The following is a 19,297-nucleotide window of genomic DNA, read 5'->3' as shown; positions in this document are numbered from 1 at the left end:
GGAACAGATATTTTGATTATTGTCTGTGGTGCTGAGAAGGCACAATGTGGTGGTCTATGCCAGATGGATTTTCCAAGAATTGAAAACTTTTTGAAAATGCGTATTCTGTAGCTGTAGTTTGCTCGAAACAACAAAGGAGTGAATAAGTGAAGGCTCAACAAACCTGGGAAAACTAAGAACAGAAAGAACTATGGCATGTTAACTATTATACATCAGTTCTCCGGTGTACACACGCTTAAGAGTAAGCCTTTGCTCTGTTCTGGGACAGGAATTGCCTTGCAGTTAGTATATCTGGCACCTGCATTGGCAGCGCATTACAGCTGTAACAGTTGCCGCTCTGCAAATTCCTGTTTTTCTTACTGAGCAGGAGAAGTCACTATCTAAACACACTATGGTTTTATATCTAAACACACTATTGGTTTTAGGTATTAATAGTTGTAGGAAAATGACTAATGTTAGCAGAGAAGGGGTACCAAACGGTGGTGTTGCAGTTGAGAGGCATGCTTTTCTAATTGCTAAGACATTGCAGTGGGCGTTGAATATGAATGTTTCATTGTGAAGACAGTTTGGAAACATTTGGTGTAATTCTTTACCATGAGTAATACAAACGATTACCATGGGTAATAGCAATAATACTCTATTACTGTGGTGATAGAAATTATTTAACACTTCAGTTCATCTGAAGTGTATTTTAAATCAACTCTCTCAGCAGTGTTCAACCAAAAAGGAAAATGTCTTGAACAAAATGACTGCAATTTTTCTTTCATAAATGCAACCCAACTTGATTATTTGTGAGCATGTAGTCTCGTTCATATTCAAAAAAAGAAATAAAAGCCATGAGCTTTTGTTACCATATATGTATTGTGTTTACTTTTCCTTAGAATGTTCTATGTGAAGTAATGTGTCTCTTCTTGTGGAAATATTTTACAGACTCCTGGCTTGAGAGCACACCCTGGAAGGTTGCAGTGGTTTGCAAAAAAGTGTATATCAAGTAATCAGGTATGTGGCTCGTATGATGTCTTCTATGTAACTGTCATTATATTCCAAGAAAAACTGTTTTGAAATATTTCATTACTTGATTTTTATGTTTGTGAAGGGACGTGTGACAGGCTGATGAGGTGAACTTAATGCTCTGTGTAAGTGCTGGTCTATACTTAAACAGAAATATTATTATAGCTGAATGCACACAGCACGTAAGCGCACATATATAGAAAAGTAATTGTTTGGCTGAGGTATAACTATGTTCTATCTTTTTAAAGATGGAGATTTTGGAACACTTGGTAGAATTAACTCAGAATCTATTTGAATGTGATAGAGATGAGATGTACTACTACCTGCTTCAACTGTGTGGTAAGTGAGCTTGTGATCTTTTTCATGTTGTAATCCATTTTCTTTTGTGATTGGAGATAGGAAATAACCCTGAATTGGAGACAAATTTCATCCTGATACGCAGTTAGCCTGGGTACCATTTCCGAGGCATCTTGTGGGGAAGAGAGTACAGGTTTTTCACCTGCAGACCTCAACGCTTACATAGAACTTATATAGTACGAGTCTTCCAATCCATTCTATGGTCTTGTGTCCTAATTTGAAAGTTTACTCTGTTTTGGTTTTTAATATGTTTTAAGAAGAAAACCTGCTCATTTGTTATGTCTTCGTAATGGATTAAGATCTGGAGTCTCCTCCAGATTGGATCCGGTTCTGAAAGGTGCACTTTTTAAAAACCTACCAATTCTTCACCAGCCACAACCTAACTTTTGCATCATTTATAGGAATGAAACAGTTTTTAAAATTGGAAGTTCATTTCTATGCTACAGACTCAGAGTGTAGGCTGTATGGATAGTGGTTTTCATCTTTTCTGTATTTTTCAGTCTGCGCTGGTTTTGTTATACAGTGTATAATACTGTATTATATATAATAAAAATTTTGGAAACTTTAGTTCTAGTTATTTTAAAGTCTTGAAAAAACATTTTGTGTTAAGATTGGATGTGGAGCACTAAATAATAATTTAGGAAATAAACAAAAGCATTACAGGGATTGCTACGTACTTTGGTAATGTGTATATACATTAATGAGCCATTACAGCAATTGGATACATTTGGTCAAGGGAAAACTTACATTTGTGCTTGAAGTAGTTTTAGGCTGTTCCCCATGTGTATTTTTGGTAATTAAAGAGTCTTCTTCCCCATTGCACTTACTGCAAGCAGAAGAGATGAGTACTTCCACAAAAAAATGACCAGAGACCCTCTGAGAACTTTGTTGCTTTTCGTTTCCTGAACAGCCTCAGAAAGCTTCAAAACTGAACTGTAGCGTTGCCCAACTCTGGCTTTGCACATACTGGTTCACCATCAAAAATCAAGTAGGCCTGAAAAGCAATCTTGTCTCATCAGGGAGGGAGCCTTCCTATTTCTCCACTCATCCTGTTCACCTCTGGCAGTGACTAAGTCTGACAGTGTGCCTGCTACGAAGAGAATCTAAGAAGATACAATTTATCAAGTTCTGTCATGCAAAATCTTTGGTCTTCTTTCAAAAGACAAAACCAATTCCATCTATTCAAAGAAATGGAAAGCAATTGTGGGTTTCTGCCACCATAAAAGACAAAAACCATGCATGTTCCTGCTTTCGACCATTTTAGATTATCTATCAAAGCTGCCCCATGCACAAATACAGTAGAGTGTTATCACTGTGCACCTAAGCCATAACTTCAGGTCTATTTTTAAGCATATAAAAAAAGTATCTGCCATCTAATCCAAGCTGTGATCAGAAATGTTGAAAACAATGTATTTGGTTTCATAGAATCACAGAACGATTTATACTGGAGAGCACCTTGGGAGTTTTAGGCCTAGTCCTTTCCCAGAGCTAGGACAGCTTCAAAGTTAGATCAGATCGTGGCCTTGTCTAGTAAAGTTTTGAGTGCCTCCAAGAGTGGAAACCAAACAGCCTCCCTGGGCAACCTGTTCCAGGGTTTGATTATCCTCAGTTATGCCATTGCTGCAACTTTTAACCGTCACATTTCATCCTTTGCTGTACACTACCAAGGAGAGACTGACTTGCTCGTCTCTGTAAGTGTCGGGTAGGTAATTGAAGACAGCAATTAGATGCCCTGTTAGCCTGCTCTTCTCCAGGCTGCCCAGAATTCATCATCTTCCTCTCTTACTTCATCTGCTCCAGCCCCATGTCTGTCTTGATGGCTGAATTTGCTCCAGTTGCCAGCATCTTTTATAGTTGTGGAGCCCAAAACTGCTCAAAAGTGTGAAACACAGGGACAAACACATGAAAAAGTGTTAAGACAGTCTCTGTCCTACTCTTGTTAACAATCTGCATTAAAAAGTTACATGCAGTCTTTAGTCCTTAAAACCAATCATTTTATTTGACTCAGGGTAGTCACCAAGTTTGCTGCTGCTTCTAAAAAGCTGAAGTGATGCCAGAACCCTGTTGAAAGTGGGCTTGGATCTTGAAGCAGCCCAGTTACATATCCATGTGTTTTCATAAACCGACACAACTCCTGGAAATAAGAGAACATTACACTTTAATGTTTCAGTATGGCATTGCAGTATTGTTTGCAAAGCAGTATGTACTGCTCTGAAACACCAACTTTATAACAACTCTAGAGAATATGCAAGTGTGTCATGCTGCTTCCAGGTGGCTGCCCCAGTTTTCCCTTGTGTTATGACTTAGTCTAGTGGAGCCTGAGCTACAGAACAGCTGAAGTTCCTTAACTGAGCAGTGGAAGAATAGCTGAAGAGCTGCTGTTACAGGGTGAGATATTGCCATGTGAACAGTTCATTCCGTCATCTGCCTTCTGACCATGTCTTCTTGCCATGCATCTCTTCATTTCTGGGATTCTGAATTTAAACCATGGAATGAACAGGTTATAACTAGCAGATGGTGGGGTTAGGTAGCTGTGAGTAGGACCTACAACCAGAAGTCAATGCTATTCTGATGACTTATGATAGGAGACACAGGAAACCACCTGCTCTATGTAGTTAGATAGTAATTAACTGTTTTCTTTCACAAAGTCCAGCTTTCTAATTGTTTGCGGTCTTGTATAGTGGTACATATATAAATTGCTATTCTTGTTGAAAGCGGCTGAATTATTCTGTGAATTTGGTAGCCATTTATTAAGTTTTTCAGAAAACTTACCTTTTACAGTCTTCAGATACGCATTTTTTTCCTTAGCAAAATGAGAGCCTGAAGGCCTAGAGCACTTCTTTGACCTGAAAGCGGTCAACTTCTGGGATGTAGGTGCTCTAACTCAGTAGCAACATAACCAGAGGTTTTCATTTCAACAATTTCAGAGTAGAACTTGAATGTGGTGCCTTAGAGTGTTAATGTTTTGTAATTTTTTAGAAATTTTTGTAATTGTTTTTACAGTTAACAATCAAGAATATTAGAACTAATGAGCTAGGAGGAACACCTGCAGTATTTTTGAGTTCCTTTCTCATTCATTTGAAAATTCATATGATCCGTTTGGTTTTTCTTCTGTTTGCATCTTCTGGTGTCCTCTGTGTTATTAGAAGTAGTTGAGCTTTTCAAGTTGATGATCATAGGAAGCAGAAGTACTTGATTAATTGATGAATTATTTTCCAAAGGTACCTCTTTTTAATCACTTTAAATATGTATGTATACTCTAAATGTGCTTCTTATCTGAAGATTTGAATCTTGTTTCAGAGAACAATGGTGACTGGGGAAAGGCTGAAGCTGTTTGGACTAAAATTCAAGAAGAAAATGTTGTTCCTCGTGAGAAAACGCTAACCTTACTGGCTGATATACTTGAGAAAAATGGTCAGGTTGTTCCATTTGAGGTACCTAAGGTAACTGGAGTTTAACTTTCTTAGCTAACAATACTTTTGAATATATTTCTTTCCGTTGAAAAATGTTAACAGATAGCATTACAGTAACTTAAGTAAGTTTGTTTGTTTTAAAGGTTAGACATGAAGATACCAGAAATGTAAGTGCTTCTAATGTGGAAGAAAGAAAAATAAGGATGCTTTGCAAGAAAAACAATGCAAAAGGTAAACTGAAAACCACTGGTATTTTTACCCCTTCAGCATTAATTAATTAAGATTTTATTTAACTGCAGAGCAACAGATGCTCACTGCTGTTTTTTGTTGGTTTGCTAGTATGTTACGTAAGGTACGTGATAATGTTACCTGCCAATATTCTGCTTCAGAAGCTGATATGAGAAAGATATGCTTAAATATTTAAAATGTCATCAGAAGTGCTGACTTCTAAATGCATGTTCAAAAGCCAGTCTATGGTGAAGTTGACAATTTTAAAATTACCGCAGTTCTGGTGGTCTGTAGTTCATTCTGTTGGGTTAACATCATGTTCTAGACTTTCAAATGTATCCATTAAACACCAGAAATAAATTTATGTACAGGATTGATGCTAAAAATACCATTTTTATGGTTGCCAGAAAATCTAGCTGTTTGGCCACAAGTTTCATGGTATGAGACACAAGAGGTGTAGTGAGAGGAAAGTTTAATATCTAGTGAAATAGCTGGGACGTGTTAATGGGAAGGCAATTACCTATTAAAAGAAGTTGTTCAGAGATTTCTGAATTTGCCCATGCTATTGAAGTCTTATAATAAGATCAGATCTCGTTCCAACGTACGCTTCAGGTGCCTTATTTAAGATATAGATTTGGCAAAGAAATTAATTGGATGAAAATAAATGAGATGGGACTATATTATGGAGATAGTAATTTCTGTCTTCCTATCTGGCTTTTATCTATTAATCTGTTTTCTATTTGTTGATGGTGCAAGTCTATTTCTATTTGAAGGGAGGATTCAATGTGTTGCATAGTGCCTTTAGCTTCTTTACAACTAAGATTAAAGTTGTCCATGTTTCTCTATAGAATTTGCAAACTTTTCCTCCTGCTGTTCCTGCCCCAAAGAAACATAGACTATAAACAAAAGATCAAAATCTGTGTCCCCACAGCTCACTGTTTCCACACCCCTGTGCCTCTGGGTGCCACCCCACAAATAAAATGGCCTTACTGAGAGAGCACTTCAGATCAATTCTGCTACGAACAATGAATAGCTCTTCTGTGCAAACTTCCCAGCCTCAGATAAAAACAGAATTAACTTACGCATGGGTATTTGCCTTTCTGTATAGAAAGGAGGCATGTGCTTCAGTGCAGTTCCTTTGGCTCAGTCTGTGTGTAAATCATTGGAAATCCATTCCTACCCATCTCATCCCAAAGCCAGGGTCACTGAGTCGGAACTAACATTGCTGCGCCTTTCAAGGAGGGGAGGAAATCAGTCTACTTCTAGTGTTTGCCAAGGTGCAGAGTATTTGAATATTCTGGAAATCTTTATTTTCTTCACCTATACTATGACAAATAACTAGGTATCTCACCTGAAAGCAGATTAGAAAATAGAATTAAATAGGTTTAAAAAAGTTAATTTTGCCGAATATGAGGAAGATTTATAAATACAAGATACCTAGTTATTTTCTTATGTGAGTGTTATCAGTATATTTAACAGGTTGAACACACAGCTTTTTAAGCTTTGGCTTTTTAAAAGAAGACTCAGTCATTCACACAGTTAACTTCTGTTGTTAGTGAAATGACCCTATAGAGTTATTCAATCACAGGAGCACTGATTAGAAATCTGAAGTGGAGTCTGGATATTCTGTAGACAGAGAGTGCAATCTTGTGTTATGTATTTGAATTTGAGCCACGTGTATTATGGCAGGCATAAAATTAATGTTTTCAGGAAATTCTTTGTGCTGGAAAATTTGGGGAATTGAAAAAATATAAGAAAACAGAAATATTTTTCACTGAAAACCAGGCAAAATTAATGGAATGTATTTATAACGTTATTCCTAGAAAAGTGTCCTGTGTCTCTGATATAAATGATCAAGTGGATAGCAGGAGGAAATGAAATATGCCATGGACCTTGCAGAGTGTCATGGTTTAGGCCAAATCCACCCTCAAACCAGGACACAGACACTACTTTAAAACAAAAATATAAAATGTAACCGTTAACAATCTGTGGTGACATTTGATATTGAATTTATCAGTAAATTATTCCTGCATATTCTTTTATTTAAAGGTGCAGGATTTGAGGGGGTACTTTAAAGCTATTGAGAATTAAGAGAAAAAAAGCAAATGTTGGGAAACAGTTCTTCTCTTGTTGGGAATCAGTTATCTTTGTCTTTAAAAAAAGCCCAAACCTAAGTTTTCACTTTTATATAACAATATAATGTGAGTTTGACGTGAATGTAATAGGGCAGAATGTGACTTTTTATCAAAATCAGCTTTTTGATAGGAAAAAGATTAACTTAAGTTTATGAAGTTAGTTACATAACTAGATTATCAGCTCTGACATGGGGGTGTTTTGAAAATCTGTTCTCTGAAGTGCTTGATTTATGCAAAGTTATATTTTCATTTTTACCTTGATTCGTCAGCGTGAGAACTTGACTCTAGGGGATCATGTTACACATATCCCAAACAGTTGCAATTGCTGAAACAAATTTGACTGTCTTGAGAACTGAGACTTTCTTGGCAAGTTGTCACTTCTCTAACAAATCTTTCTATTTGAAATAGCTAGTATAACACAATATGATTTTGAATCATATTTGAACTTTATCTTTTGAATGCTAATATACTTGAATAATTTTAGATGCCATCTGAAGAAGTAATAAGCAGATAATACCCGATCAGGCATATGTCTCAATTTGAGACTCGTTTAGGTATACTTCACACGTGCTATTTGCACTGATGCAAGATACAGTTAAGAAAAAAATCTGAATAGGATAATCATTCTGACGTCAGGACTGACATACACAACAAAACATCCTAGAACAGGAAAACGAAACCAATACAAAGATTTTTAGTTCTTCATTGATCTAGTCATTACAAAAACATTTAAATATATTTCCTTGTAGAAATAGGTCTTATATTTTGTGGACTGTGACAACTGATGGTTGTGTATGCTTGACACCATGTCCATTGGTGGCAAGGTCCATTTCTGTACCCAACCAGTGGAAAGCAATATTCAAACACAGGGTGAAATCCTAGTTCAGTCTGAAGACAGCAGAGCTTCTGTAGGAGTCTCCAAACATAAGGAGTTTTTGGCTTTAAAATACAGAATTTAAACAGGCTTTCGTGAGCAGAAATTAAAAACCTGTCACCAGTCAGCTACATTTTTGTAAATAATTAGTTACACTTGTAATAGATTACACCAGCGAAAGGGCTTTTGTTATTGTTGAATGTAGTTGCAAGTCTGCTGGTACCTCAGATTTCAGAAAAGTGGAAGAAAAAATGTCTTTGCCACTGAATTTAATTGTGAACACTCTATGAATGCTGGTGTTCAGCATTTGAGCAGGCAAGAGAGTTCAGCATGTTGCAACAGGCCAAGCTTTAAGCTCGGACCTATAAGTAAATGTGGTAGAGGATTTCAAGACCTTTCTTGTGTTGTCCTGTTGTTTCATTGGTCTTTTGGTTGACACTGCAATCACTATTGTAATGTCAGACATCAGTCATAGTGTCTCTCCAGCTCTCATGTCTCTCTTGTATACAGGAAACTCGCATACACAGAAGTGGATTTAATTTTTACTGTGATATTCTTATCCTTTATCTCTGTTCATATATATATTTAATGTAGCTCCAAGAGTCCAAAGTAGATTATGGATGGCAATGTTAATTCTAATTATTAACTCAGTGTAAGAGTTTGTGTGTTGTAAATAATAAATTTTACGCATAGTCATTTTTGTGCCTAAATTTCAGAAGGTTTTGATATATACTCTTTGGTTGAAGAAGTTTAAGATTTGAACCAGAAGGCACACCAACAGTTTTGGTTGGTGTGCCTTTGGGGAATGCCAGCTTAAAATTCCACAGCACACTGTAGTGAGTGCTATTAGTGTAACACTTCTCATGACAGTAAGATTCAAATGAATTATGTTTGTCTTTACTTTCAAAGTATAAGAAAACAACTTAACACTTAGCTGTGAAATTTGTAGTGGTAGTCCAAGTATTTCTGAAAAGTTTTAAAGGTTATTGTGGCTATGATTTGAATTGGCAAAGGGACTGTTTTTTGAATTTCATGAAATGAAACATGCAATCGCAGTTTAGATGTAAAAGATCATTTGTGGTTCTTAACACAGGTTTCTAGCGTATGTTACAGCCTGGATGGCAGTTTTAGCTACATGTTTATAGCTGCATAATCTTGTTTCAGAAAAATAAATGACTGAAAAGTGTGCTTATCATTTTTTTCCCCCTTTTTGGTAACATCTTTTCATACACTGACAGTTATTGTGAATGCATGAAATAAAACTGTTAATCAGTCAAACAAATGCAGCGTAGTTTACTTGTTAAATATCTGTATATTTGTAAATTGTATGTTTTGTATAAATCTTGTCGTAGCCAAATAATTTGATCTCCCCATATTGGAATCACCTCCTATATTATTTGTTAAACACTGTTGTGATCATGCACCAGACACTGTAACTACATACCCCAGAATTAGGTGTTGCTTTAAAAATCCTGAGTCTTCCCCTTCTAACCAGCTGTGTTGGTATTTAAGCAACAGCCACATATAGAAAAAGAGCAGTAGCAAACTTCTTGTTCTGTGGAGGTATGTGTCAATTGATTGTTGTATACAAGCAGTTTTGAACAGCTTTTGCCTCAAAGATGTAAGCAGAGAATAAATAGATTTAATCACCTTTTCAGTGAATAGATGATTTCTTTCTATGATCAACATCATTACAACATGGCATTTTGTTTCGGCTTTTGTTTTTTTTTTTTAGAGGCCTACAACATTTTCCTGAAAATGCAAGGGAAGAATGAGTTTCATTATCGTTCTTATGGCACCCTTATAAAAGCATTGTTAATGCAGAATTGTCTTGAAGAAGCCATCGAAGTGAAACACATGTAAGGCTTTTTTGTGTTGGGGGATTTTAATTCTTGGGGAGTGGCAAGGAGTGGGGGGATGGGGTTAAATAATTTCTGGATTATTTTCAAGTCAGTCCTTACCTTTCATTGGGAAAACAGGTCATGACTGGTAATTAGGAGTTATGGTAAAAAAATACACCAGTGTTTCATAGGGCAATACACCATCTATTGAAAAGTTACTAGAGTGACAGTATGTATGGCTAATAACTCATTTTGACTAACAAGATCAACAAACATACTTGGCATCCAAACTGAAAGTCTACCCTTCTGGCAGTCTGCCTCTTCCTCTTTAGAGCAATATCCAAACAGACAAGATTCCTTCACTTAACTGCCCGGGAGCCTTCCCCTCAGTGCCCAGCCCTGCTGCCGTCCTCCCCTACCCACACTCCCTGGCAGCTGGCTGCCTGCCAAATGCAAAATGGTACGTTTGACTGCGGTGCCAGTGGCTAGGAGATGACCCTAAACCTTAGATCCAACTCTTACACTTCTGAAATAAATCCAACCTGCTGTCACGTGTTATTACAATCACCAGAATCGAATTAACCTTTAGTGAGTTGTATGGTACACCACTTGCTTTAATTATTGTCTGTGATGTTTGTTCTGCTCAGATTGTAGGCTTCAAGGTAAAAAGTGTTACTACTCATCAATGTAGGGGTAAGAAGAGCAAAAATTTAAGTAATTCAAGTCTTTCAGTTTCTTCAGCTAAAACAAGAACAGTGGTTGTCATTGAGTGTGTTCTCTGACTGAATACAGTGAATCTGAATGTGCCTGTAGGTAACTTGTATGATGCACAGGGCACTACAAAAATCTAATAATCTTGAGAGTCAACTTAGTTTTTGATGTCCAGGAAGAATATAGTGTAAGATGATGTTTATTATTTTCATGTTTTCTTTAAGTGTTTAGACTGAAGAAAAGTCTTTCATTAAAAAAGTATTTGAGTTCTGCATTCAGAAGAACAAATAATGTTTTTTTCAAATAGATCTTGGTAACTGGGCTTTATTAATGTTAGTGATTGATGGATATATTGCTTAGATCGAGGGAAAACTAAAACAGTTTATCAAATTAAGCTCCCTGAAATGGAAGTAACTGAAAAATCTTTGTAAATAGAAGATGGAAAGGAGATATTTTAGAAGTATAAAAAATGTTGATAAAATTTAGGTAGTTGGTTAAAGAGTCACAGGAAATATTCATATATCGAAAGATGTATTGAAAGATGCTTCAGGGAAGAAGTTTGAAACTTTCTACTGAACAATTGTACATGCGTTGACTTTTTCCCTGCTCCGCAGCTCAAACGCGCTTGTAAGGAAGATGCACAAAGTATTGCATGTTACCAGCAGTAATTTGCAGATTGGAAGAGCAGAAAGAAGGTGGTGGCTTACTCCTAGTATTTCGATGATTCAGAACCTCCCACTTTAGATAATTGTAAATTGAAAATGCAAGGGAAAATTAACAAAAATGTTAAAGACTAAAGAAGTTGGAGGTGTGTTTTAACAGACTAAGCCTCTGCACCTTGAGATATTTAGGAAAAAAAGAAAATAGGATTTAATAAGAGGTTCTGTTCTTGGTCATTGGTCAAAGCCAACCATCATCATAACACCAGTGTTTTTCAGAACTCTCATACTCCGTCTTGTAGCATAGAAATGCCAAATAATGACATTCTCAGAAGCCTGTAACAGCTCACTGTTGTATCAAGACAGAAAACGCTTCACATTGGCAGTGTTCATGCTGTTTATCTGTATTATCTTTTTTTCTCATAACAAAATGGTGCTTACATTAAGCAGTTTCAAAAGTCTGTAAGTTTTAAATTATTCACTGAAATAGAAAAAGTGATTGTGTGTGTACCCGTGGTTGAGGAATAGCAAATCTGTGTGTTTCGCACACATTTCTGCATGCTTGACAATTTTTCCAACCTCATATTACAAAGAGATTACTCCTACAAAGTCTAAATGTGTGCAGTGGCCTGAAACTTGTGCAACTCCTAATATTTTCATAAAATACAGGAAAGCTACCTTCATTTATGTAAGCTAACATCTTTTGCTTTTTACTCTGCTTGAAGTCAAATTTGAAATTTAAATAATATTTAGGGAGCCTTGCTATAAGCATTAGCATAGGCAACAAAATAAGTAATTTTTTGATTTTTTTTTTTTTTTTTTTTAAAGGTCAGACAATTTTGAAACTTCCCCCCGTTACCAGAACTGAGAGACTTCCATGAAAAAGTTATGTGGTAGAAGGAAAATGCACTCTGGATTTAAAAAAAAAAAAACAAAACAAAACAAAACAAAAAAAAACAACCCCAAACCAAACAACCCAGAAAGTTACTGATCTCTTGGTCAACCCAAGTCTAGTTGCTTTTGCATTCTAGCACTGTTTTGAGGAATATTTCCTGCATTTAGCCCAAGAAGTTTTAAATAGAAATTTAGGAGTATTGGAATGATGGATTAGTTCTGTAATAGTAGCTAACATCTATTTAATCACGCTAAAGATTGGAAGATTGGAGAAAGTAAATCCTTTGTTATATGTAATTTACAGTCTCATGCATGAATTGTTGACTTAAGGGCTTTGACAGATGGGACAAAGGGAAAAAAAAAAGGCGGAACTGAGCAGTAGGTGCTTAGGCAGGGATTAAGAGGATTGGTTGGGAGAGTAAGAAAATCCCGAGTCCAGTGCCTGCATTTGTGAGCCTGGGAGGCTGAAAGTGACTGAGAGGATAGTCGTATTGTATGTGATGTGAAGGATTTTCTTGGGATTGAGGAGAATAATTTAGCAATGACCCTGCTTACCTCCCAATCCGCTCAGCCTCTAAGTTCAAGTAGGTAGGCTGCTCAGTTGTTTGCCACAAGATGATCAGTGAGGTTTATCTTGATTGCTGATATGGTAAATGGCAATGCCCCCCTTTTCTGTGCAGAGATTTTGTAATCTAGAAATGAACGTTTGTAAAGTTATCCTCATATATTAAAAATGTGACTATATGTCGTTTAGGAGCGGGAACGTTTTGTAGTAAAAGATCAATGCGATTGCTGGTTCGTCTCTCTTGACTAATTTCCAGAGTGTTAGAAAAGCTTTAGCAGTGTTATTAAAGTAAAGATTCTCTTTGCTATAGATACGTGAAGTTTTGTATTACAGGAGATAAAGAATTGATAAGTGAAACACAATTTCAACATGGCTAAGGCAGCAAACGTAGTATGTTCACTTTAAAACCTGTATACATCTAGATGACAGAAATTTGAAAATTAATCAACCAAATGATATGGTGTTAGTTCATAATATGCTTTAGTTTATGTTTAAAATATACAGTGCTGAAAATAAATGTTTCATTTTTATTGCTGAAAGAATAGTTTTACATTTTATAATTATGGTTACTATTGAAAAAAGAAGAAAAAGTATCCAGCTTAGGATACAACAGAACAATGCAGGGCATGCAGTTATTTTAGTCATCTAATATGTCAGCATTCAAGAATCTGAACCGATTGTTTAAAAAAAATCTTGTACTTTGTTTCTTTTGTTGCTCACTTCCAACTTTGTCATCTGTCAGAATGCAAAAAAAAATTATCCTTCTATAACCATTGACAGGATAACACAAAAGCTGTCTCCAGGTCGATATTTTGCAGCAATATTTTTAACATACGAACAGTAGTTTTTATAATTTCACCTTGGTGCTCAACCATTTATTATCGTATCAGAAGCATGTCAGTAATTCCTTTCTAAATGTCTGCTTCTTTTAGTGCTGAGACCCACATCAAGGGCTTCACACTGAACAGTGCTGCCAGCAGCCTCCTCATCATATCGCAAGTTAGGCGGGATTATTTGAAAGGTATGTCACAATGCTTGACCTTTACGTCACATTAATGCCTCTGCAGATTTTTCTTGTAACGCCCTTCGAATACTTGGATAAAGGAGTCCATTTAGCAAATTACCTGCTTATCAAGAGCCTTTTGTGGTAGCTGAGAGACGTAAATTACTGTACATGCATTTATAATACAGCTTGAATATGAATGTACTTGTCATTTGACCACTTAGTCCAGTTTCCATTCCATTTAACACAAGATGGGTTTTCTTAAGATGAATCACAGCTCTTCAGACATGCAAAATTTGTGCTCCAGAACGAGAGAAAGTACAGGCTTTCAAGTGCGTTAAAATTCACAGCACAAGTCATTTTGCTTTGGAAATTAACATACTTTAGAGCATCTGAAACAATTCCCAGCAGTTGTTTCTTGCATATTGTGTTGGTTGTGTGAGATACCAGATGAGTTAAATTGACTGTTAAATGTGCATGATTGTGCACTAAATGATTATAATATTGATTTAAAAACTTAATCAAATACTTTTTAATAGTTCTCAATACCAACAGTAACAAAATATTCAGTTTCGTTTTCTTTTTAATGTAACGATGATAGGAAAGAAAATGGTGGCCGAAGAGTACGTAAGGGTACTGAACAAGATGGCGGATAAAGTTTGTAATTGTGTTATTTTAGTTCTCGGCGTCGGTTGTTTTGCAACCTAGAGTTCGGCTCCACAGCATTACATTTTACTTATCAAGTTGGTCTGTAAAACTCTTGTGAGAGAGGAAAACTCTGCAAGCACGTAGTTTTACATGCAGTGCTGTGTCTCTTATCCCTGTGCAAGCAGTAGTACGGTGTTGATACATACTTTCATCAGTACCTTTAAGCATTAAAGCATCTACATACGAAGAAAATGTATTACACTGAACTGGGTTTTACTTTCGTACCAGAAGGCATACCAGAAAATCCATTTTTGATTCTGCCATCAGTTAATTTTATTTCATTCCAATATGTGTAGCTGTAGTAGCCCATGCCCATGTAACATCAGCTACATTAAAATACTCCAAGATGAGCATTTAGATGCATCTTCTCACTTGTACTCTTTCCTGCAGCTGATAAACTTGTCTTCTTTCAAATTCCTTCCCCATTTGCTCTCCAGTCTGACGTCATTGCCAGGTGTCATCAACTGAAATATTTGTGATGGATGCAACTGCTTTTCTTGCTCGTGGCAAGTCTTTAGTTTTTGCAGCTTTCAAGTCCTTCACCTGACATTCCTGTCTGATTTTCTTCTAATAAATTTTCTGCCTTTTCTTGTCCAGTGTGCCATGAACTTTTGCCAGTTATTCCTAAATATTACATACCAGAAATCTTCCTTTCTTCAGAACATCACTGATGTTGCTGTATTCTGCCTGTCTCTTGCACTAACTACATGATTGCTTTTTAGCTTGTGTACTAAATGCTCTGCCACATCAACTCTCTCTCTTGCTGTACTCTTACTTCTTTTTGCACGATAACGAAGTTTTTCAAGAAGTCTGTGGAATTACGTTGGTTTGCAAAATTTTTTCCTTTGTCTTCTGCATTCAACAGGTTTTTCTTTGGTAATTTAATTGAATAATCAGTCTTGATCCTTGTTTCTGTATTTATTTGAAAGATACTGCTTCTCTTCTTGTAAGTGAAGCCTTGAAAATGCAAGCTACTAAATACTTCAACCATACTTGTAATTTTCTGAGGCACGTACTTTTTGTAACCTTTTGGTGGTGAGCTCGATTTGACCTACATCCTGTGATGGCTTTCACTTGTGTAAAACTTGCTTGCTTTATCACTTCATCATATAGTTCACCATCATTCTTTGCTGTCTAATGTGATATAGTTAAAAGTTTTTATGTAGGTCCCTAAGTATACTTGTAAGAGCTCTAATATATTCTAGCAAGAACTTGGTAAAACCCAGGATACTTTGGGTCAGAACTTGAGTTTCACAGTATGGAATTTGCAGAGAAAAGCCTTTTAAGAGATACACGGTGGGTTTTCACAAGCACATAGTTACCTGCTTTTAAGTAGTGACAAATCAAGGGATTATATTCTGAATTCATATTAGTAGTAATGAGTGTATAAGAAAAAAAAAAGATACCAGCAGAATTGCATAGTATGCTACTAGTACATAATTTCTTGCAGTAGTGCTGCACCCATGCAACTACCAAATCTTTCTCTGTCTCTGAGATGGCTGGTCATGCTCCATGCTAAAGGGAGGTCCACACTCTACGGCCAGGAGAGAATTTGAACTTAGCATGGGTTTTAAGTTTGCTTTTTAAACTTTATGAATTTTGCTTCTGACGCAGTGGTCCTTTCCCCCCCCTAAAATGAAAGGAGTAGGGGGGGGGAAGTGGGGGAGTGCAGAAAGAAAATTTGCTGTGAAGGACGTTTAGGCATACAGGATGTTTTTTCTTCCTCTCTTGTAAAAGGTAATATTTGGTTTCTGCAGTACCTGCATATATTGAATTGGAATGTTAATGCTGTGGAGTTCAAGTGGGTGTATATTATGTTTGAAGTGTTATCCCTTGGTATTATAATTATTATCTGTGAATAATCCTGCCTGTGCTGGTAAGGAGTAAGAGATTTTTACCAGAGGGGCATGTCTTTCTGTGTGTGTTTGCTCATGTATAATGTAAATTGACAAGAATTCTGGTTAGAGAATGAGGGCGACTGCATCTGTGATGGGTTTAGGGAATATGGGGCAGATGACAGGAGATTGATTTTGTGTGTTTTTAACATAGGTAATTGCTATAATTTTAGGTGTTCTTGAGGTAACTATCCAGTTTTAAGTTTATTTTTGTTCCCATATGGAGACCTGTGTCCTTTGCTTTTATTTAAAAATTAAATGTTGGTAAACAAAGTTTTGGTGCATATTTAAAAAGACAAATCTGAATACTAGACTTCAGCAGTTTTAATAATGAATTGTATTTTTAAACTATATTCTTAAATGTGCAACATATTTGGGTTTTAGTAAAGAAAGTTTGCTATAATTTGGGGAAAAAACAAGCTGAAAAGGTCATGACTTTAAGGTCACAAGGGAGGACGTTTGTGACAGCTGCTTTCCTTGAGCTGGGTACTAAAATAAATTAATTAAATGTTAAAAGTATCTTAAGACTTTTTATTGAGAAATATTAAGGTGTTTTAACCGGGATTACTGTTGAAAGTTTTTATTTGTGTGTGTACATATTTGAGTTATAATATACTGGCAGTTTGGGGGCTTAAGTTCAGCAAGAGAATTATTTTCTGTACATGTTTTTAAAAAGGTAGTGTTGTTGATACCAGCAGCATGGTTGCCTTCTGAAATATAGTCTGATTCCCTTTTCCCTTATTTCTTTACCATTGTTAGATGCCATGGCTGTTTTAAAAGGAATGCTTGACAGCGGCTTGTTGCCTACTAGACCAGCAGCTGTTGCGCTCACTCAGACTCTGGCAGAAAAAGGAGACCTAAAGAACCTGCAAGCACTTAAAAACATGCTGGGAGACACCTCAAAATCAATTGGTGTATCTGCCTCACTATTAGCTAATGCTGTTGCATTGGCTCATACTATGAAGTAAGTATTTCTAGGACTGGCATAGGTAATTCTCCTATGCAGAGTGGTGGGAAATCACTTGCGTTATCCATTTCATTCTGTTTCCGTTCTTACAGTGTCCTAGATGTTAAAATTCTGGTCAAGTTGAGCAGTGTGCTGTTCAGTTCTGTGCTGGTATCATTTCCCAAACACATTTGGGGTTGAAAATCATTTGCTGAAATACATGGACAGCTATGAAGCATGTGGGAGAGCATAAGGTCTTCTCTGGTGGTGTAATTTAGATTTGATACCTTTATTCTAACATATTACACTTCATGTAAAGTGTTCTCCTTGGTGTTAAATCAAAAGCCCTATGAAATCTGAATGTAAAATTGAATTAGTTCATCCATATAAAGTTAGCACCCATACATATAATACATATACCCATACATATAATACTTGTTTGGAAACAGAAATCTGCTACCAGTTCCAGTAGTTGAAATGACAAAATATCACTGTGTTTGTCCTGAAAATGTGAAAGCCAGATATGATATCTGTGGAATGGTTTTTGGAGGTTTTTTTGTCAGAATTGTAAAAAATTGGCAGCTATGCTGATACATTTTGAGTGTCCTTTGATTCAATGGTTTAATTCAGTATCATGTTCTGCGTAGCTTTTTTGTTCTAGTTGATACGTTGGTACTGTGCTAGTTAATGCTTTGTATAAAGGTGCATGGGGGAAACACTTCGGGGAGAATAGGCACTATGAACTACTCAAATATGCTTTGCAGGGACCTGTCTTAATGAATCCTACAAATTTTGTTATTTTATTTCAAACCAGTTTCATCAGATCGAGCTTCTGTGTCTAACTTGGCAGGAAAGCTGTAGAACTGTGTAGTACATACCAGATACCTGATGGCCTCAGGAGTGCTGGACCAGAGAGAATAGTCACTGAAGTGTTTGGAACAGCAAGAGGACTTGAATTGAAGGAGAACCATGCAGGCCAGCTCCAGTAGTGAGCTCACTATGTTTTCAGCCACTGAAAAACAATCTGTTTGTAAAGGACTGATCCTGTAAATACTTAGCTCTGAGTGGTCCTTGGCACACAGTTCTAATGCATTGGCTTTTGCCTAAATATAACACCCCAAATAGGAGAGAGACTGCAGGATTTGTCTCATAAGCTGCATATTTTCCTACATTTCCATGTCATAAGTGTTGCAAAGTCATGCTATGTTCTTAAGATGTAGATTGGTGACAAGAATAAATAAATAAATTGCTGTATGCAGGCACAGGTTATTTAATCAGCATTAACGTTTCTTTTCCTGTACCGAAACCAGCTTTGATGCATGAAAAGACTTAGCGGCAGCATAAATAATATGTACCTTATATATTCTTAAATATCTTGCAAGCTGTACCTTGAGAACTATAAAAAACAGGTTCTAACAGGTATTTTTAATGCCTGTTCATTTATTGGTAGATTCATGTTTCTGATATAGTTTTCAAACCATTTTTCATAGCTTTCAAATGTGCTGCATTTCTGCTTCACCTAAAAGCATTCATGATGCTCCGATTTCTTTTTCAATTAGATTAGAGTGGACCAGTAAGTGAAGTTGTCATTTGAAGTTTTTAGAATGCTAGAAGTACAGCTCACACTTAGCTGAATACTTCCTGCATTGTTTTATTAGCATTTGCTATACTTAAGCCATAAGATTAAAAACGCTTAGACAAAGGTACTGACCATAAGACATTTAGTATTGTATTTTGCATCCAAAAAGGCAGGCATGGGAAAAATGAGGTAAATAATTAATTGTATAGCATTAAAAAAATACTTTAGTTGCATGCATTAATTATTCAGATAACTTCAGTTAATGTTTTGATTTTTGCCTTCTAGGTTTGCAGAACACATTTTCCTAAAGCAGCTAGCTGAACTTTTCTTTCTTAATGAGGAAAAAAAAGCATGTCAAAATTACTTAACTTCTGTACAGGTCAAAGGTCATAAAAAATTATTTATGGGTTAATTTATTAATTCAGTCATAAATGGTTTCACTTTTACAGTAGCTGAGTGAAGTCATAGTTACTCAACC

General features: G+C 36.2%; 1 protein-coding gene across 1 annotated transcript in view; it reads left to right on the top strand.

The window, feature by feature from the left end:
* The window catches only part of LRPPRC (leucine rich pentatricopeptide repeat containing), a 96,109-nt gene that overhangs the window by 66,098 nt on the left and 10,714 nt on the right, over window positions 1-19,297 (top strand). The window contains exons 26-32 of the mRNA XM_082480609.1: window positions 931-999; window positions 1,260-1,350; window positions 4,669-4,811; window positions 4,925-5,012; window positions 9,754-9,877; window positions 13,621-13,709; window positions 17,054-17,258. Coding sequence (XP_082336735.1) covers window positions 931-999; window positions 1,260-1,350; window positions 4,669-4,811; window positions 4,925-5,012; window positions 9,754-9,877; window positions 13,621-13,709; window positions 17,054-17,258 — 809 coding nt within the window. The remainder of the gene's footprint in view (window positions 1-930; window positions 1,000-1,259; window positions 1,351-4,668; window positions 4,812-4,924; window positions 5,013-9,753; window positions 9,878-13,620; window positions 13,710-17,053; window positions 17,259-19,297) is intronic.

The sequence above is a fragment of the Vanellus vanellus genome (assembly GCF_965231255.1).
Source record: "Vanellus vanellus genome assembly, chromosome: 3".
Classification (NCBI taxonomy): domain Eukaryota; kingdom Metazoa; phylum Chordata; class Aves; order Charadriiformes; family Charadriidae; genus Vanellus; species Vanellus vanellus.
Note: the sequence above shows the minus strand (reverse complement) of the source record. Positions and strands in the feature narration are given on the sequence as shown.